Source organism: Lethenteron reissneri, chromosome 24, assembly GCF_015708825.2.
Source record: "Lethenteron reissneri isolate LAM-NWPU_2019-01 chromosome 24, ASM1570882v1, whole genome shotgun sequence".
NCBI classification, from domain to species: Eukaryota; Metazoa; Chordata; class Hyperoartia; order Petromyzontiformes; family Petromyzontidae; genus Lethenteron; species Lethenteron reissneri.
This window is the reverse complement of record NC_083802.1, coordinates 4,568,777-4,586,882: the sequence shown is the minus strand read 5'-3', so window position 1 is coordinate 4,586,882 and position 18,106 is coordinate 4,568,777. Positions and strand designations below refer to the sequence as shown.

Genomic DNA, 18,106 nt, shown 5'->3' with positions numbered 1-18,106 from the left:
TTTTTGTCTCTTCCCGACAGTGTTCATATACCATATTGCAGGTCAAAGACACTTCGTTTTCTTTGTCTTTATTTGCATTCTTCAACTTTCTAATCCCCCACCAACACCTATTTGCCAGGTTCTTATAATCTTACTCAATTCAAGAAACATCGGCTATTTGTTGCTGGCTGCTTGGCGTTTTGGGACTCTGGGTTTGTGGTCAATAACCATAGTTAACAATGAGTGATATTATTCATACCTACAGAACATATGGAACACCCTGCCATATTAAACCACTCATCCTGCTGAGTTATTCTCTAAAGACTCAACTTTTCCCTGCTTACACTTCCCATGTATGACTCCGGACCTTGTCACATTCATATTTCTAACTTCTTGCATGGTGCACTGAGATCCCTGGATGAATTGTGCCTTATAAATTTCAATTATTAAAAAACCTTTTATTTTTACCATACTGGCCTGAACAGGTGCTGCTGACAGCACTTACCAAAACAGAATCAAACATGCTGCTTCATGAAATCAATTACTGTAAATTTAATTGAACATGTACATCCTCTGAAAGAAAAATATACACAAAAACCTCTTTGGTCAAGAGTCATTGAATTCAAATGTAGTATCTTCCTGGGAAGATTGCATAACGCAACAGACCTGGACTATTTTCTTGTTATTAGTGGTCATAGAATGACTGACAGATGGGAAGAGCAATTATCCGTTATGATTTGTATGACATTTAAGGGATAATTAAATTATATTAAAAATAATAAAGAAAAGTGAACAAGCTATAAGGATTTGAGTGTCAATAACCCAAGCCATAACACAGCACCTCTGCTTAGCATGGTTGGCTATGTACGGTGTGAAATAAGTTCAACATACATACAGTAAATAGTAAATGCTAAGCACCTGGCTTCCCCTATCCCGATAAATGGGACTGTTCACTTGCCAGCGCTTTGTCTCCACAACTACCACCCACATGACATACAGGTCGAGCTTGTGTATTCCACTCTGTCTCCACTAGGACACTGCTATGCAAGGCCAACCAACTGCTCGGATATCGACGATCAACCATCTCCTTTGATGCCAGTCACAAATTCGATAAAACACTTAATGCAGACCTCACATTGTAAATCCACTTTACAACTTCCACCAAAAATCAAAGACTGTTGAGACCACGATTCTGTTAACAACCACTAAATGATCCCGTGGCTCTCTCCTCCGTGTTAGCACTCGATAATATTTCCGATTTCCACTTATTTCCCAAAACAAAACGCAATGTATTGTATTAAATTCCTCATAGGCCAGTTTGTACCACATGGGAAAATCACGTCCCAATGGATAATCGATAATTTTGCCACCACCATTATTGCTCCAAATATGGAAGAGCTCTGGAAATCCCCTTGTCTTGTATTTTATACCCTTAAGACAAGGTAAACTGAACTGCTATTTAAACCATCCTTCTCTGTATTATATTTAAGATAAACGAATCCCCCGCTCACTACAACTTTATGCACTCGTCACATTGCTAAATATTGCACCAGCAGAACCTGTATAAATTTCGAATTATCATTTACCTTAACAAATAAAATGTATTCACAAAATTACTTGTTTTGCCTAATTTTGAATACCATTTGGACATCTCTGCCTGAGTTAAGCTATTAATCACGATTGCCCTCACTAAGCTTCAACAAACTTACTAAATCTCCTCACCTCTTCTCTCGCCATCTGTAACTCGACAGCAGTACTCCAATAATCCACACTGATATGGAGGGTCCATATCGTGGATCCTGTAATCTGCGGTGCACCGCTGAGGTTAGTTCTATCCTGCGAAAAAATAACGCAATGCGGTGTATCATCAATAATTGGAGGAATTATCTGCACAATTCAATTAATTCGCTCAAACTAATCCGCGAAAAATGTGCAGATTACAGGTGAAGCAAAAGCACGTGACTATCGGACAAATTAATCCGCAATAATTTGCGGATTGTAAGGCTATATGTTTTTCTAAGACCCAAATGGCACAAATCTCCCATATGGGTCTATCTTAAAAGATGTTTGTCTTTGATATACGAGTCAGCATTGTGCAGCGTTCGTTTCGACTCAACAAATTATGTCAGGAGAGTTAGTCTGTGCTATCGCAAAACAAAGAGTGCTAATTGATTAAAGAAATATCTTGCCACTATTTTTTCCCTGCAGCTCTGCATTATCCTCGCCCACGTCTATGGATCGTGGTTTGCGGTCCATAGAACATTTCCACGGTGGTGTGCCGCGGATTATGGGAGTTTTCTGATTATTGGAGTCCTGCTATATTTGTCTAATTTTCACCCTGGGACCAATATCCACCACCCCAAATTCGAATATCACATCACACTCTTGCCGTCGCTCACAACAGGGGGGGCATTCCATTAACACTCTTTGGTTATTGTTAAACGATTAAGGACGGTTTGTTAATGAGAACGAGCACGATTTCTATTGCACCATAGCCAAGGTGAAAACCATTCACCTTAAATGCCTTTTCACTGGAAATGTGATTTTAAATGAATGGAAATGCATTTTTTTTCAACAACACGTACTGTATATGCTATGGGTGTAGCGACTTGCCACTTTGCTATCTATATGTATGTATGTTGAACCGTACATAGCCCACCATGATAATCGGAGGTGAATTATTTCTTTTTTTTACATTGCGATGAATGTAGTGACCTCTAGGGGCTAGAGCGGTCATGAAAACCCTTTACATACATGTACAAATTTTAAAGGCTGATTGCTGTATGACAGGTTTAATTTAATATACACCGTGCTGTATGAATGTAGCCATGGCACGGTGCTGACTGGCTGCTGGGTTTGACTTTCATTCACCTTGCAAGGTTCATAAATCAGTTTTCCAGAATTCACATTGAACAGCTCGTCCAAAGACAATTATTTAGCATATCAAATCTAACCAGAGTACTTTATTGAGATAAACAAATGTTTATGTCACTTAGCCTTCAAGACGTTGTTTTATAAGGTTCCTCGTTGAAAATGTTGGTCAAATGCAATTGAGTCTTTGTGAGTGGCTGGAGAAAATGTATAAGAGGGAAATATTCCAAAACTATACAGAAAGTAGAGCAGAAAATGGCTTCGTGTATTACCTGTTATTTATCACCTCTCAGCCACTGAATGATGATGTCACACCAATCCTACCTCCAAAATTCTGGATGATGGGTGTATTTAATCACACCAGCATATTAGTAGCTGCTTGGAAGATAAAGGGAGCTGGAAAAGCGTGGTACTGGTGTTAACAGTTCTAATTTGCGAGCTCAACACTTTTAGTCGCATATCATCCCCACTCCCATGATTCATTGTTGCTGAAGCAAAGGGAGAGTCGGGCAGAGGAGAGGGGGGATAGCTTGAGCTAAGACATCAACAGGAACAGGAAGGGAGTTCCAGACTGCCAGAGGAGGAATGACACAAAGAGTTGTTTGCTGAAGCAGGGAGCACTTGAAGTGGAGTAGAGCGAGATGAGATGGTAGAGGTAGGCAGGGACAAGTCTATGCAGAACCTGGAAGATGGTGAGGGAGATCTTTTAGTTTATCTGGGACTGGAATTAGGAGCCAAATACATCACCTACATTGTTTCAGTGAGCCCATATGCAATCAACAATCCATGTCAGATACTAAAGCCGAAGGTTACATTTGTTGAGATCGGATGGCAATCGGGACAGTCTTGACTAGCATACAATATTTCCATTGAGTTATGAGTCTCTTCATCAGCTTGAAATATCAACGTACATTGCAAGTTTACTTTATTGATAATCTCAGCGAGAGTCAAATTTAATAAGGTCAGTTTATGCATTGGTTGAAGGTCACGGCGTTTAAATATTTCTGCAGCGCAAGCATTTTGCCAAGTGGCATTAATTGAAATCAATTTACAATTTATGTATCATTGGGGTAAAATGGGCAGATTTTTGCGCTGCAGATGGCAAGGAATCTTGAGGCAGGCTGGGAATGCTGCGTTTTTTTGCGCTCAGCACGCATCGTGATGCCAACATGTAACCCAAACCTTCAGACAGAGCTGCCCAATCAGGGTCTGAGCCATGACACAAACTCGTGTGAGTGTATTCGTTTGCCTGGCAGTGAGTGGTGGCAGCTAATTAAGAGATATACATGTGTTCTCTTCTGCAAACATTACAATTTACAGCAATGCTAATGATAATACACCAATCACGATTCATTTTGGCCAATACAATAATTACATCATCATTATAGGTTGCTCAAATGAAAACTAAGTGAAAGATTTGTACCACGTGAAGTAGAGATTGCAAGAAAGTTGGAATGTCCAGCACTGGATTCAATCGAGATGAGCACCATCCACCAATCATTTGGAGCAGCAGCAAATCCAAAACATCTCAATTGCAACCTTTATTATTTTTTATTTATCTTTAATCACTCAATGTTATGATAAAAAATACACACTTAGAACTCGTGCAGAGGAGTGTTAAGGAATGGTCTGTGAAAGGTTATGCCACAGAATTACTTCTGAGATCCCTTCCAGTTCCCTTGTTTATTCACATTAGAGGACAAACCTTTAAACATGCCCTGCTAGAGAGAATTGTTTGTCACAAGGGAGTAAAAACCAATATCTACAATTCTCAGAACTGGAATTGAACCAAATCAAGGGAACTACAAAATTTAATTTGATGCGGTGTTTGTGCAGTCGTTGGTTATTGGGATGAGACCATTAAATCGCTCTCCTGGATAACCCAATTTAATCACAGGTGGCTGCCTGGATTCGAACCTAGGATCTAAAGATTTCAGCTCAGTGCTCTGACCCAGTGACCACTTGGCCACCAGCAGCACAAACATTATTTAATACAGTCCACAAAAGCACATTTAAAATGTATGTCTGTATATCAAACTCACATTCAGCTGTATACACACATATCTGTGACATGTGGAATAACTGGGTTGTAGATCGGCCAATATACAGATACAGTAAAAGGAATTATGCACAGATAAAAGGAATCGCCCTGCACGGGTCACGTCACCTAAACTGTGTTATCCGTAGGTCACTCAGTGCCATGTTACACATACGGCAACTTTAAAATACATCCAAAATAGTTGTTTTACTTCTCATAGTCTCTCCCTGTTCACACAAGCATGGGGCAGTGTGTGTTGGTGGTCCCGAGCCAGTGGTATCAATTCCATGTTTCTCCCTCCATAGGACAACCACTGTTTATTACCACCAAGTTGTACTCGTGTTTTTTTTGCCCTGGATAAATGATGGGTTGAGTCAACCCACAACCATGATTTTAACTCACAACTTTTTGATAGCGAGGAAAGTGCTTTACCACAGTGGCACTCGACACATTGGCCAGATAACCATCAGCTGCCATTTGTTACCCACTTCTTGATGGAGACTCGCATCGTCGCCAATCTCTCACGATCCTGTGATGCCGCAATCCATTCCGTTGCTGCACGTGAACTTATTTCATCACTCCATATCTGTGGTAGATGTGCTGCTGTTGGGCGGGTTCTCTCCAATGGCTGCCATTACATTACCAGTGTTGTTCGTCAGCTATAATCCCTTGTCTTATTTTATTTTACTCAATAACTTCCCTTTACATGCAACATACATTTACGTGTTAACATAAATATAATGCTCTTTGTTTTTTTCGGTAAAGTCACGTAGGTAAAACAATAAATAAAATAAAATAAATGAAAACAACTAAATTAAATGACGACGTTTCGGAGGCAGGTCATGATTTTATTTAGTTGTTTTCATTTATTTTATTGTATTTATTGTTTTACCTACGTGATTTTACCGAAAGCATCAAATCTAGAATAAATATTATGCTCACACTTTCGTTGTATATGAATAGGGGTGCGGCTTGCACACATGTTACAGACTGGGGTATCCTTTCCGCTAGATTGGAAAACTTTTCTCAATGCATGTACAGTACTTGGAAAGGGCATTTCCTGCACTTTCAAGTTCCTTGAGGCATCCAAAACATTTGTGTTGGTAACACATGTGCATACGCCCCTATAAGTCAATTGTAAATCCTGATTAAATACTGCTCCTCTCTTAGACCTGTCTAGTCTGAGCAGAGTCATGCCCACTTCATAACGGAGCTGAGATCTATGTACTGCTATGCCTGGAATTGTATGTCTCACCATCCATCCGACAAGGATTCTTCTCGTGTTTTAAAAAACCTACACAAATCCTAAACCAATTGTATCATATATTTAAATAAAAAATGTGTGCCAGATTGTCTACAAAATACAAAAAAGAGTATTATATATGTTTTAAATATCATGACACAGCATACTAGCATGATTTGTATGTGTGTGTGTGGGAGTTTATTATAATCAATTGCAACTGCGAATTGTTGAAGCTATCATTCTACCACTCTTTTACTATTGTTTTGCTGCTTAAAGATCAGCTACTAATTAATCACTAAAAAGACTGAACCAGCTTTATATATTGGGCCCTGTTCATAAAATTCGTATTGGTAAATCTGCGCTATACTTAGCTTATTCATTGACCCCATTTTCAAACCCAAGAAACCTATGACGTCCATCGAATTTCCTTTAACTGTCCCAAGAACAAGATTTGGAATAGGTGGCAGCATTTGCCGTTACAGCACCAACGTTTTGGAACAACCTTGTTTCCTCCCTTAACATCATAAATATTCTTTCAAAAATATTCTGAAGCAGATTAGTGCTGGATACAACCACATTTGTAAATGTGATTTGTAACTTTCATCCTTACCCATGTGTAATGGGTTCCGGAGACACTTGTAGAGGTAACTTCTTTATTACAATCCAACGGCACTCCAACAGTCCTGATACTCTGTTACAGCCTAGGTACACAGCCTAGGTACACAGCCTAGATACACTACTCTGGCTACGCTCTGGAACTCGCCCTCATAAGGACGTAAAGCCGGGAGTTCCAGAGTCCCACCACTGGCCCTCACAGCGTCCCAGGGTCCTGAGATGGCTGGTCTTGGGTCTTGGGTCTTGAGCTACAACTGGCCCTGATCGGCCAGGGAGCTGCCCTTTTATGCCTCGTCCCCAACGAGGGGTGGGGTTGTGTGCGCCCCCAGATATCCCACAGAGCACACACAGCCCCCCCCCCCCCCCCGTTGGTGGCGCCAAGGGGCTTAACTGGCTGGGTTGTCTGGGATCCCAGCGCCTGGCGCGAAGTGGCTTAAGCATCTGGGTTGTCTGGGATCCTAGCACCTGGCACCGACGGCTTATCTGCCTAGGGTCCCAGAGCCCCCAGCAGCCCCTCCCATCTTATGTCACTACACATGTATCAAGAGTTACATTTTAACGTGGAATTTTATTGAGGGACTGTAGTGTTTTGGTGTGGTCTGGGACTGTTTTTGTTTTGCTGCCTTGCTCAAGATTGCATTTGGTGTTGAACAATCGGCAGGATTTGATGAGCTTATGCAATCTTCAAGGATAAATTAAGATTCTGAATCAAAGCATGTGAATGTAATCGCACGTGTTACAGTGTGCCTAACAGGTGCCTAATGTGCGTATCTGTGTAAATATAATTTTTTAGTTGAATCCTTTTATAACAAAAGTTCCCTACATCAGCTGTCTTACTAGCTAGATATTTTACACATTGGCTAAACATTGCAATGCACTGCACGTTCTACCATTAAAATTCATATTAGAATACATTACTGTACAATTCACCTCTTTATAGTACATGGTACATTGTGGTCCATATATTTGCAGCACATGCAAACTGCAGCCATTCTCCGTACTGTGAGTTAGATTATGATTCAATTGCCATGTAATTTCACATTCTCAGTGTACTCTATCTTGTCAGAACATATCCACTCAAAGTGTAATATCTGCCTGACTTGCATTCCAACCTTCATAGGTCATCCTGACCCAAAACAACTGCAATCTTTGCATTGGGACAATGTCTAGCTTGTCTTCTATGTTTGGAGCTGCTTTCAATTATGCAAACAACATGGCTTAAAATAGGCTGTTTATTTTTGGCCTAGTGCATACTTGCTTTCAGAACTAAATTGCAGTGAATGGCTGTGTGACTTAGAAAGTTAAAAATAGCTGTCTAATGAGTAAGAGTTGTTTTTGAATAATACATTTGAATGACACAAGAAGAGACATACATTTAATAATTATTTTTTTTACTTAAAGTTTTTGTGACTGCAGAAATGCTTATTCTTTGGGTCTTTCGGTAAAGTCACATAGATAGGTTCAAAGAAAATTACAAAAAACTACGACGTTTCGATCGCAACACAAGCGGCCGTCATCAGGAAAAGGGGGTTAGCCTCTAAAGGCAATTTTTTTTTAAGGTTTGAAATGTGCATACCCCAAGTGTCATCAGCATGGGCGGGGCAGCTAATGTTAATGTAAGTGATGGTACTCGTAGAGGGCAACAATTAATTTGTGGAAGCCCACCACCGGTCCCATCACTGCCCACTACTACCATCACAACTGGCAGTAGCCCTTTATTGGTGAAAGCCCAATACCAGTGCCGTCGTGGCCCTCTACGAGTACCATCATCTCAAGCAGCAACCTCCACCGTCAACAGTGTGTGTAAAGCGAGGTGCAATGATTACTTGGCAGCCCTTTAATTGGTGGAAACCCACCACCAGCGCCGTCGTTGCCCTCTACGAGTACCATCACTTACATTAACATTAGCTGCCCCGCTCATGCTGATGACACTTGGGCTACACCCATTTCAAACCTTAAAAAAAATTGCCTTTAGAGGCTAACCCCCTTTTCCTGATGACGGCCGCTTGTGTTGCGATCGAAACGTCGTAGTTTTTTGTTATTTTCTTTGAACCTATCTACGTGACTTTACCAAAAGACCCGAATAATAATTATTATTTTTTCAACAATTATATTGTTGCAGTTTGGCGGTATTTCAATATATTACTAGCCGAAGTTAAAGGTATGTCTTTTAAACTCGCGCTTTCTGTGCGGAGTTTGTATATTGTCCCCCTGTTCTGCTTGGGTTTACACTGGTATTGGCCGAATGTGCCAATACTTAAAAAAATATGCACATTACTCAATTTGGGATTACACATCGCAACACTGCCCTCCTACTGCAGAAACTTGGCAGGACCTTTCTGAAAATTGTCTTGAGACTCAGTGAGGGGTAAACGAGTACAATAATAAAGTAATAACATTCACGTGTGCTTTGTATAACATAATTTAGGGTCAGTTTGACATTTCATGATCATATTATTGCACATATCACCGTAATGTCGACAGTGTCTTGGGATGCAGTTAGATTTAGACCCTAAGTAACTGCAAATTGTATTGTAACGTTTGACCCTCACTTTCCTCTACAGAGGTGGGAAAACTCATATCAACAATGCTTAAGTTAGGATAACACGCATGTATTATATGCATTTAATAATATTACTCAGGGTGTATTGTTTAACTCTAAAGGGATCTAATACACATTGTGTTCAAGACCACTTAAATCGGATTCCGAGATGACCTTATCTTTTTTCACATATGATCGCTTGGCAGAAACATGTAATCACGATAAACTATTGTATTATTGTGTATATAGTATGCCATACAATATTTTTTTGACTTAGCATACAACGGCAGCTAAATAACCACTTTGTGAATGGAATTGTGACCTTTAATCCTAAAAATTGAGCAACCTGGGGGGATAATTTAATCCCGACTAAGACAGAGAAAAAGTGTTCACTTCAGGAATGTAATGGTTTATTGATTCAGAAATTATACTCGAATTTTATGCTAATGTTACAAACAGTTATTCATACGTGTTGCACAAATAATATATTTTAATTTTTCCACCACTATATATCTTATAGATTTGCACGACTGTTTATTATTTAGACACCACTATAAATAATTTTTATTCACACCACTGTGCATTTTATAGATAATATCACAGTATAGATGCATCTCCACATTTTAGTCCATAAATGCACTCCACAGATTCTATCTCTGCATTCTCAAGAGCAAAAAACAAGTGATCTGTTAATTTATTTCATAACCGGAATTGGGACGTAACATTGTGGAGGGATGAACTCCCTTACTTCCATATTGTAGTATGTATGAATAATACATTACATTTCAAAGGATATGACAGATTTATGTAAAAAATATGTATTTTTAAAAAGTTGACTCATCTCTAATATATTGATCAGGTTGATGACTGGGCAACATTCTGATCCATGTGCTGTCAGTCCAACCACCTCATCTGAACCTAATTTGTCACAAAAACTATGTTGAATCCGATTATAATCTAAACTGACAGTGCCCGAAACGTATTTCTCGTAGATAAAAAAAACAAGCTTGGTGAAGAAACAACTTGTTTGTCTGACAATTTTCTTCAGAATGATGGCAAAAACAATGCTAAACTTTACAATTATTTGAGCATTTACTCAACAAAATGTTGGTGGGAACTGCCTTTTTTCGTCACAAATTAGTAGGTGTTTGATACTGCCTGAGGTTAAGCCACCACCTGTATCTATCTTTATTTGTCCTAATTGAACATTTTGGTAGGTGCCAGAAGATACTCGTCTCATGCTCGCTTGCATGTATTTATTTGTGTGTTTAATGAAGAAGTTCATATTGTTAGTCCCTTGTGTTTCTGTTGCTGCATTACATTATAGGCCATAGGGTTTCTGCTTAGAAAGTGCAGAATTACCCCACGTTATGCATAAATGTTAATTATATATGGCTATAGAACACATTCATTGTTTGACTGTGTGTACGTGTTGCTCTGAATGTCCAACTGTTCATCCAATGCCAATAGAGCACTGGTAAAACGACTGCATATATAGAGTGGATTTTCAATAAACAACATAAGAGAGCCTTATTGTTGATTTGACAAAGAGGCACTCAAAAAGGCACCTGCACACGCACGGCAGCGTGAAGGATGCCACTGACCGTGTCTCACGTGCACACATGCTGAGCAAGGCGAGGGGTACAGCTTGCGGCTAATGGTGAACAGCAGGGGTGACTCTCTTACCCTGCTGATATGGAAATGCATGTCAAAAGCCTATATGTGGTGTTTCCTTTTTTTCCGATCTGTTTTTAGACAGACTGCAAATGTTTTCGAGCCATTCTAGCCAACCACAACATACCTTTTCAAAACGTGTATATATTGTAGGCTAGGATAGGTGTGAGTCCTTACTTTTTTCACCTTCGCTTACCTACACGACTGGCACATAGAGCTTACCAAAATTCGATACTGCCGTAAAAAACGAAGCATTGCCTGGTAGGATGGGGATGGTTTAGTTACATTTGTATGTTTTTTGGTGATTTTGTTTACCTTGCTTGCACTTTGCACAACTTCTATGTTTTTGTGTTGATTTATCATGTAACCTTCTTACCCAACCCTACTGGACATCTGTAGAAAAAAGCTTTATGGCTCATAGAATTCTTCCAGTATAAATACATCTTCTGATTTGAAACCAAAACGTTTATTCAATTAATGGTAAATAATATAATTGGGTAATATGCGCAATTAAAAGAAAAGTATAAGAATCAATATTTTAAATTTCTATATATACGTAATGGTTTCGCTTCAAACCAGCATTGACGGTAGGTGCTACCATTCACTCCGATGTAAATAATAAAAACAGTTTAACCGAATCGTGACTCATGGGAAGTTATTTAATAATCCTGCGTATGAATATGAGCCAAAAAACCTGTGCGACGGTAATATTGGTATGAAAAGATGCTGATGGTGATTCTGTCCTCGTGTTCAAGGTGTGCATGGTCCGAGTTCACAACTTGATTTGAAGATGTTCTTTGTGTTGGGCAGTTCCGTGGCGGAGCAGCTGAAGCGTGGAGAGACGGTGCAGGCCGAGGCCTTTGACAGCGTCACCATTTACTTCAGTGACATCGTGGGGTTCACGTCTTTATCAGCTGAAAGCACTCCCATGCAGGTTAGTGCTGGGGGCGAAATCTGGACCTGTCAAACGTGCGGAGTCTATGGGGTGACCTGAAATGTATTAGATTGGCGCACAGTACATCAATAGCATTGTGTGCTTAGCAGCCGGTGTGTTAATTTACGACAACCGCACATCAACATTCATGGGAAATACCTTTTTATAAGACCTTTACAAAACACTACAATGCTGATTTATAGACTGGCGAAATGTAATAACTTCTTAAGAACCTGTAGAACGGATATGGACACGCACATCGAGAGGACTTAAAAGGCAGCTGATAACTGGGAGTTTTATAAGAATGAAACGGGTGTTCATGAGGCTAGAGTTATGAGAATAGATGCGATGGGGAAACATACAATGTGCACTATCACGTAGGTTAGAGAGAATGTATTGGATAGAGAGACAGCCGAAAGCCTGGGTATGTAGTGAAGTGGGAGTCGGCCATACAGATAGTCAGAGGGACGGAGTTCCAGAGGTAGCAGGGCAAGCAGAGGAAAATATTATCTCATTAAGCAGAGGTTCTTTTGCGAGTTTTCGATAAAAGACCTTAGCTTCTGTAGCAGATGGCATGAGGAGAAGAGAAGAGTGAGATGGGATGGAAGAGGTAGGCAAGGGTAGGTCCATCCATGGAGAAACATAAAGAAGGGTTAAAATGGTGAATGTGTAGTTGAGCTAGTACTGCTGGATTGGGAGCCACTGTAGAAATGTTAGGAATGTATTTAGGCATAGAATGAGCAGAATAAAAGTTTTGTTTGGAAAAGTGGAAATATATACATTTTCACAGATTTTTGTTTTTCTCTGAAAGCAATGCTAGAGATTCAGCAAAAGTTTTCTGATTATGGGAGTCCGATGATAATATTTTCGAGATTATAGTGAAGCTGCAATCATGCAAGTGAGTGCAATGAACATTACCAGTGGCATTTATAAATGCCTTTATGTAGGAGACCAACAAATTGGGAATCAATGCAGTGGATCAAGGATGAAAGATTATGTTTTTGTTTGAGACAATAGCAATGGCGTAACTGGAGGTGGACTGACAGCAAGGTAAGGTGGGAGAGGTGGTGAGGCAGGAAAAGGGCAGGCAACACAAGAAGGATAATCATGGACTGAAATGTCAATAATGGTTTTCTAAACCTTGTCAGAGAAATAACAGGTAAATAGCTGGTGATTGACAGGGTAATTGAGAAAGTAGGGTTCTGGGGATGCAGAATTGAGCTTGTGCACATAATACTTGTCAGCCGTGGTGATGCATGGGGAGTGTTCCATGAAGAGGGAAGAGAAAAACGTATGATACATTCAAAGACTCGATGCTTTCCTCATAATTTCAAAACAGTTGAATCAAACATGTTGGACCATTGAACACTAAAAGTTAATTGCCTAAAAATATATAAAATGTATCATTTGCATGATGTAACTTAATCTGTCCTCATATGAACTTAAATGTTTTTACATATAGTCTGCTATTATCCCAATACATCTCTAAATAGTATTTGTTTGGAGTCGACTGTCACAAATATATTTATAATGAATTTCATTGATTAAAATGAAATCTATTTCTTGTAAGGAATTACATTTGTTTGCAAGTCCAAAAGCTAGCATAGCGTTTAATCAACCATAAATTAACACAGACAATTAGTTCATAAATATAACACTATCAAATTTCCAATCGCAATCTGCACACCCTCCCTACTTGAGTTATATGACTTCTGAAATCCAATCCCGATTGACTAATTGGGATCAGATTTTTATGATCATATTTATTACACATTGTACTGCAATACTGTATTACCTTAAGTGTTAAGGAATTCGCTATTCATTTTAAAGATGTTATTTTTATATTCACGATAATGCATCAAACTGTGCGTGTAAGAATCGATAATTTCCTATTCATATATACAGTATTGTACGTGAGCGGTTCCTTGGTTCATGGAAATTCTGTCGCTACTGTGAACTGTACATGCGCCGAAGAGGGAAAACTATATTTGATTCATGGGTAGAATCAGGGAACAGACATGTGACAATAAGTTTAACACGTAGGCTTTCGCGACCAATGTTATTCATAATCAACGTTTTTGGGTTTAGATCGCGTTTATTTATAAATGTGTCGTAACCCTCCACCACCCGACACGGCCAATCAGTAAAAATGTGTCACGTTGACAAAGACAAATAGTTCACTGCTTCAACACACCGGTGGGCTAAAGCAGTGAACTATTTGTCTTTGTCAACGTGACACATTTTTACTGATTGGCCGTGTCGGGTGGTGGAGGGTTACGACACATTTATAAATAAACGCGATCTAAACCCAAAAACGTTGATTATGAATGTGACAATAAAGTGAATCATGGAGGGAAAATCAAGACCAGGGAAATATTTAGCCACAAGCAATTAATCGCGATAAGTGCAGATGCTCACAACACATGCATCGGTTCATAAGAAATTACTTCTGTTTTTTACTTCTTTATAGTTTGTTTTATATTACTATAGATTTTCAGCGTTATCAATCATCACTATCAGCCATGGGGAATCCACTGGTAGATGAAGGCCTCGCCAAGCAGCCACCACCTCTCAGGGTCCTGCAATGTATACTCGACCAATCACCTATTCTTGGTTCTTTCGGTAAAGTCACGTAGAAGGGAAATAATAAAATAATAAAAATAAAACAGATGCAATTCTCACGACGTTTCGATTGCAACACAAGCAATCATCATCAGGTGTGGAAACCACAGCAATACAATAAAAAAAGTGGCGTTTAAAAAAAAAGAATTCTTGTAATTGTATTGTTATATTCTCATTATTTTATTATTTCCCTTCTACGTGACTTTACCGAAAGAACCAAGAATATGAATCCCTGCAGTCATGAAAGCTTTAGTTCGATACCAATCACCTGTACACAAACTGACCGAGCGATTATTTGCACCCCATGCTCCTTCACCTACCCACCCAATGCCGTGGCTGGTAGAGGCAGAGATTTTGGCAGTGGGGGAGTGGGGGTTGAACAACTTCACCACGCTGTTCAGATCAGATTGGTGAAGGGAAAATATTCCGTTGCGCCCTTTGCCGAGTACCTGATTGGTACAGGCGCCTCTGTCCAGCAGAGCTCGTCAGGTCTCCAAGGCAATCAACTCTCTTCACCGCAGCACGAGTGCTCTGTTGAAGTGGCAATATATCCACAAGGCAAAATTATTCTATAGAATCAAAACAACTGTGATATATAATCCTGAGTGCTGTGCATCTACAGCTTGTATAGCTTACAACTCGTTATGCACTGGTGTGGTGCATTTTGTGTAATTGGTGAATAAACAGATCCGTCACCATTCTGTATTTCCACGCAAAATAATATGTTGTCTAGTCTATTGGCCTCTGGGTCAGTAGACGAAATTGATAATTTTCAATTCATTTTCATTTATTTGGTATAGCCTTGGGAGCCATTCGGCTCTTGAATCGGGTGCAACCGCAACAAACAAAAAACAAAAACATGAACAAGAAAACATCTTATAGTGACTATTGACGGAAACAGAAAATTCCAGGAAAAAACAGCAAAAATCTTCAAGAAAAAGCACCGTACACCAACGCTGTGGAAAAATCCCAGTGGGATGCAAGTCAAACAACAACAACATCAACCACGAGACAACTTAGATTAAAGCCATCAGTTTAACTCCGTACTCCAACAAACAAACAGCAGCATTTGTTTCAGTAAAAAAAGTGCTCTTACTAATCACGTCTGGTAAACTAGCCTTACTCTCTGGTTCTTTTGGTAAAGTCACATCGATAGATCTACGTAAAGTCACGTAGATAGATCTACGTAGATAGATCTACTTGACTTTACCGATAGAACCAGAGAGTATGGATTCCTGCAGTCACGAAAGTTTCAAATCAAGACTAAACTAGCTTTATTTATTTAACAAGTCTGCCTGCAGATGAAACCCAGAAGTGCAAAACCAGTGCCAGGGTGGCCTTGCTCATACAAATGGCGTCTGGTTAGCATACCAAATGTAGAATTGTTAACACTGGCTCTGCAATGGAGATGAACACCACTTCACACTTGTTGGAACTTGCAGACACATTGACTGTCAAAATGTTCACGAAGGAGATTAATCCCTGACTAGTTTCACCCATGTTTGAACCTATATCCCGTCTTGATGCAACCATCAAGAGGGTGGTCCTTGCACAAGTGTAGAGCTGGGCAGTTGGTTGCTTAAGTCGATTAATCAACAATCTATTGCAATCAACTACATATTTTATATGGTAGAAGGTGGGAAACCCCCACGAAAACCACACCCAGTATGACACAGCTGATGATCCTGATGATATCGTACCTCCACCCATCACCTCCCATCCAGCGGCACACGTGGGAAATGTAGGCGAGGATTTTTCTTCCCAACAATTTTTGTGTGTTGTCGATTAGTTCAGTAATCGAACCAATAATTGATAGAGCAATTGGTTACTTAATTAATTGGATAGTCCAGCTCTAGCCAGGTGCCTGCCCTTATGACTTTCTGTGGGTTGGCAGTATGACAGACTGACAAAGAAACCTCTGTAATACATCCATTGACAATAACCTTAGCAGGCTCTTCGTCAAGTAACCACTTCTTTAAGTAACTAATGAGTTACTGTGTATGTTATAAGCTCTGATGTGTTTTTTTTGCTCATTTCTATAGAGCAGTTTGTTGTCCTTCCCCTACACCTCCGATTAGCACGGTTGGCTGTATACGGTGCGAACGAAGTTCAACATACATACCTCAGCCTGGTTGCACAGTATTTGTCTTGCTTTATTTATCAAGCTTCCACAGTTGGAATACACTATTAAGCAAAGTTATACTGTCTCAGAAATTGTGATGGTAAACATTTAAGGGAACTGCACTCTCGAGCAGAGAGCTACCCCTTTCATCGGCTTAACGAAGGATTAGCTTCCATCTTAAGAGTGCTTTGCTCGAAAACGCTTCTCAACAATATTTTGGTTGGCATATACCACTTTCCTGTAACGAAGCTAAATCACACAACCAGGAGTTAAACGGTACGTTTTTGTTTAGCCAGTCATGTTCAATGGCATTTTTGTTCATGCCTTGTTAGTGAAAATAACAAAATACAAGGAATAATTTAAAATTCATGCAATGTGTGACACATCACTGTTATCGTTTTATTTCACATTAAAAAAATATATTTCTACCATACTGCGTCTCAAAAAAGCTACAGTGAAACCCATTTTTGTTATATTCATATTGCTCATACATTTTAAGCCTTTAGATTGAGATACGTTTTGTTGAGCAACCAAACACTCTTGGCCTGTCCACGACACAGCATGGCACTGTAGCGACATGCGTAAGTCAAGTGACTGTCCTTTGCTGTCGGCTTCAATTGCCCACGTTTTTAATACATCAGTTCTGCCACTTTCTCATATTTTTTGATACATTTAGAGTTTGTATGCATCACAGGAAGAGCGTGCTAATGGAAAATGAGGGATACTGACAAGTCCCCTGCTCCATAGTGCACCCCTGTAAATGGGCTGTCAGTAGCAACGGCAACCCTTCCTTTGATGCGTCGTCTTTGCTAGTAAATCATCTCTCTAAAAGTCATTCACAATTAACATACATTCCTAAAAAATATATCAAGCGTACACTGTGTGCGTGGAGATTAATGTTCCTCGCGTGATTGTGACGTCGTATTTAATAATGTGATATACGACCACAATATATCATCATATGGCCGGGGTGGTGTTGCAGTTGTAGCCCCAGACTAACAATTAGAAAGTCAAATCCCTGTTGGCAGTCGACTTAGTCCATTATTTATCAAGTGTAGATACAAATGCTTGCCACTTCATGGGAAGTCAACAGTAGTTGTAATTTGGATAGCCTGGCACCTGCCACGGCAATGTGGAATTTTCACCTCCAGATAAGGGCTGTCAATATAGGCAAGTGCTGCTACATCGCTTGCTTGAGTAGGAAGGCACTTGAATTATAGCGTTATATCACGCAGATATATTTATTCTCCGTCCCCCTAATAATCACGTAATAATTGAAGCTAATGCCGTTGGTGCTCCCGCAGCTCATCATCGTTGCTTTCATATTGCTGGATCCCAAACCCACCGTTGTTGCAAATTCAACAACCCTCCCCCAAGCACTACTCTAGAAACAAACCACCACCTGGCTTTCGTCTTCCCTTTGAGTTGCTAACCCGTGAGTGTCCAAGCTAATGTTGTCTAAGTAG

At 39.8% G+C, this 18,106-nt stretch overlaps 1 protein-coding gene across 3 annotated transcripts in view; it reads left to right on the top strand.

Moving 5' to 3' along the window:
- LOC133346447 (atrial natriuretic peptide receptor 1-like) overlaps positions 1-18,106 on the top strand; it is a 96,514-nt gene that overhangs the window by 68,397 nt on the left and 10,011 nt on the right. For all 3 annotated transcript variants that reach the window (XM_061558020.1, XM_061558019.1, XM_061558018.1), the window contains one exon: positions 11,773-11,896. In XM_061558020.1, coding sequence (XP_061414004.1) covers positions 11,773-11,896 — 124 coding nt within the window. The remainder of the gene's footprint in view (positions 1-11,772; positions 11,897-18,106) is intronic.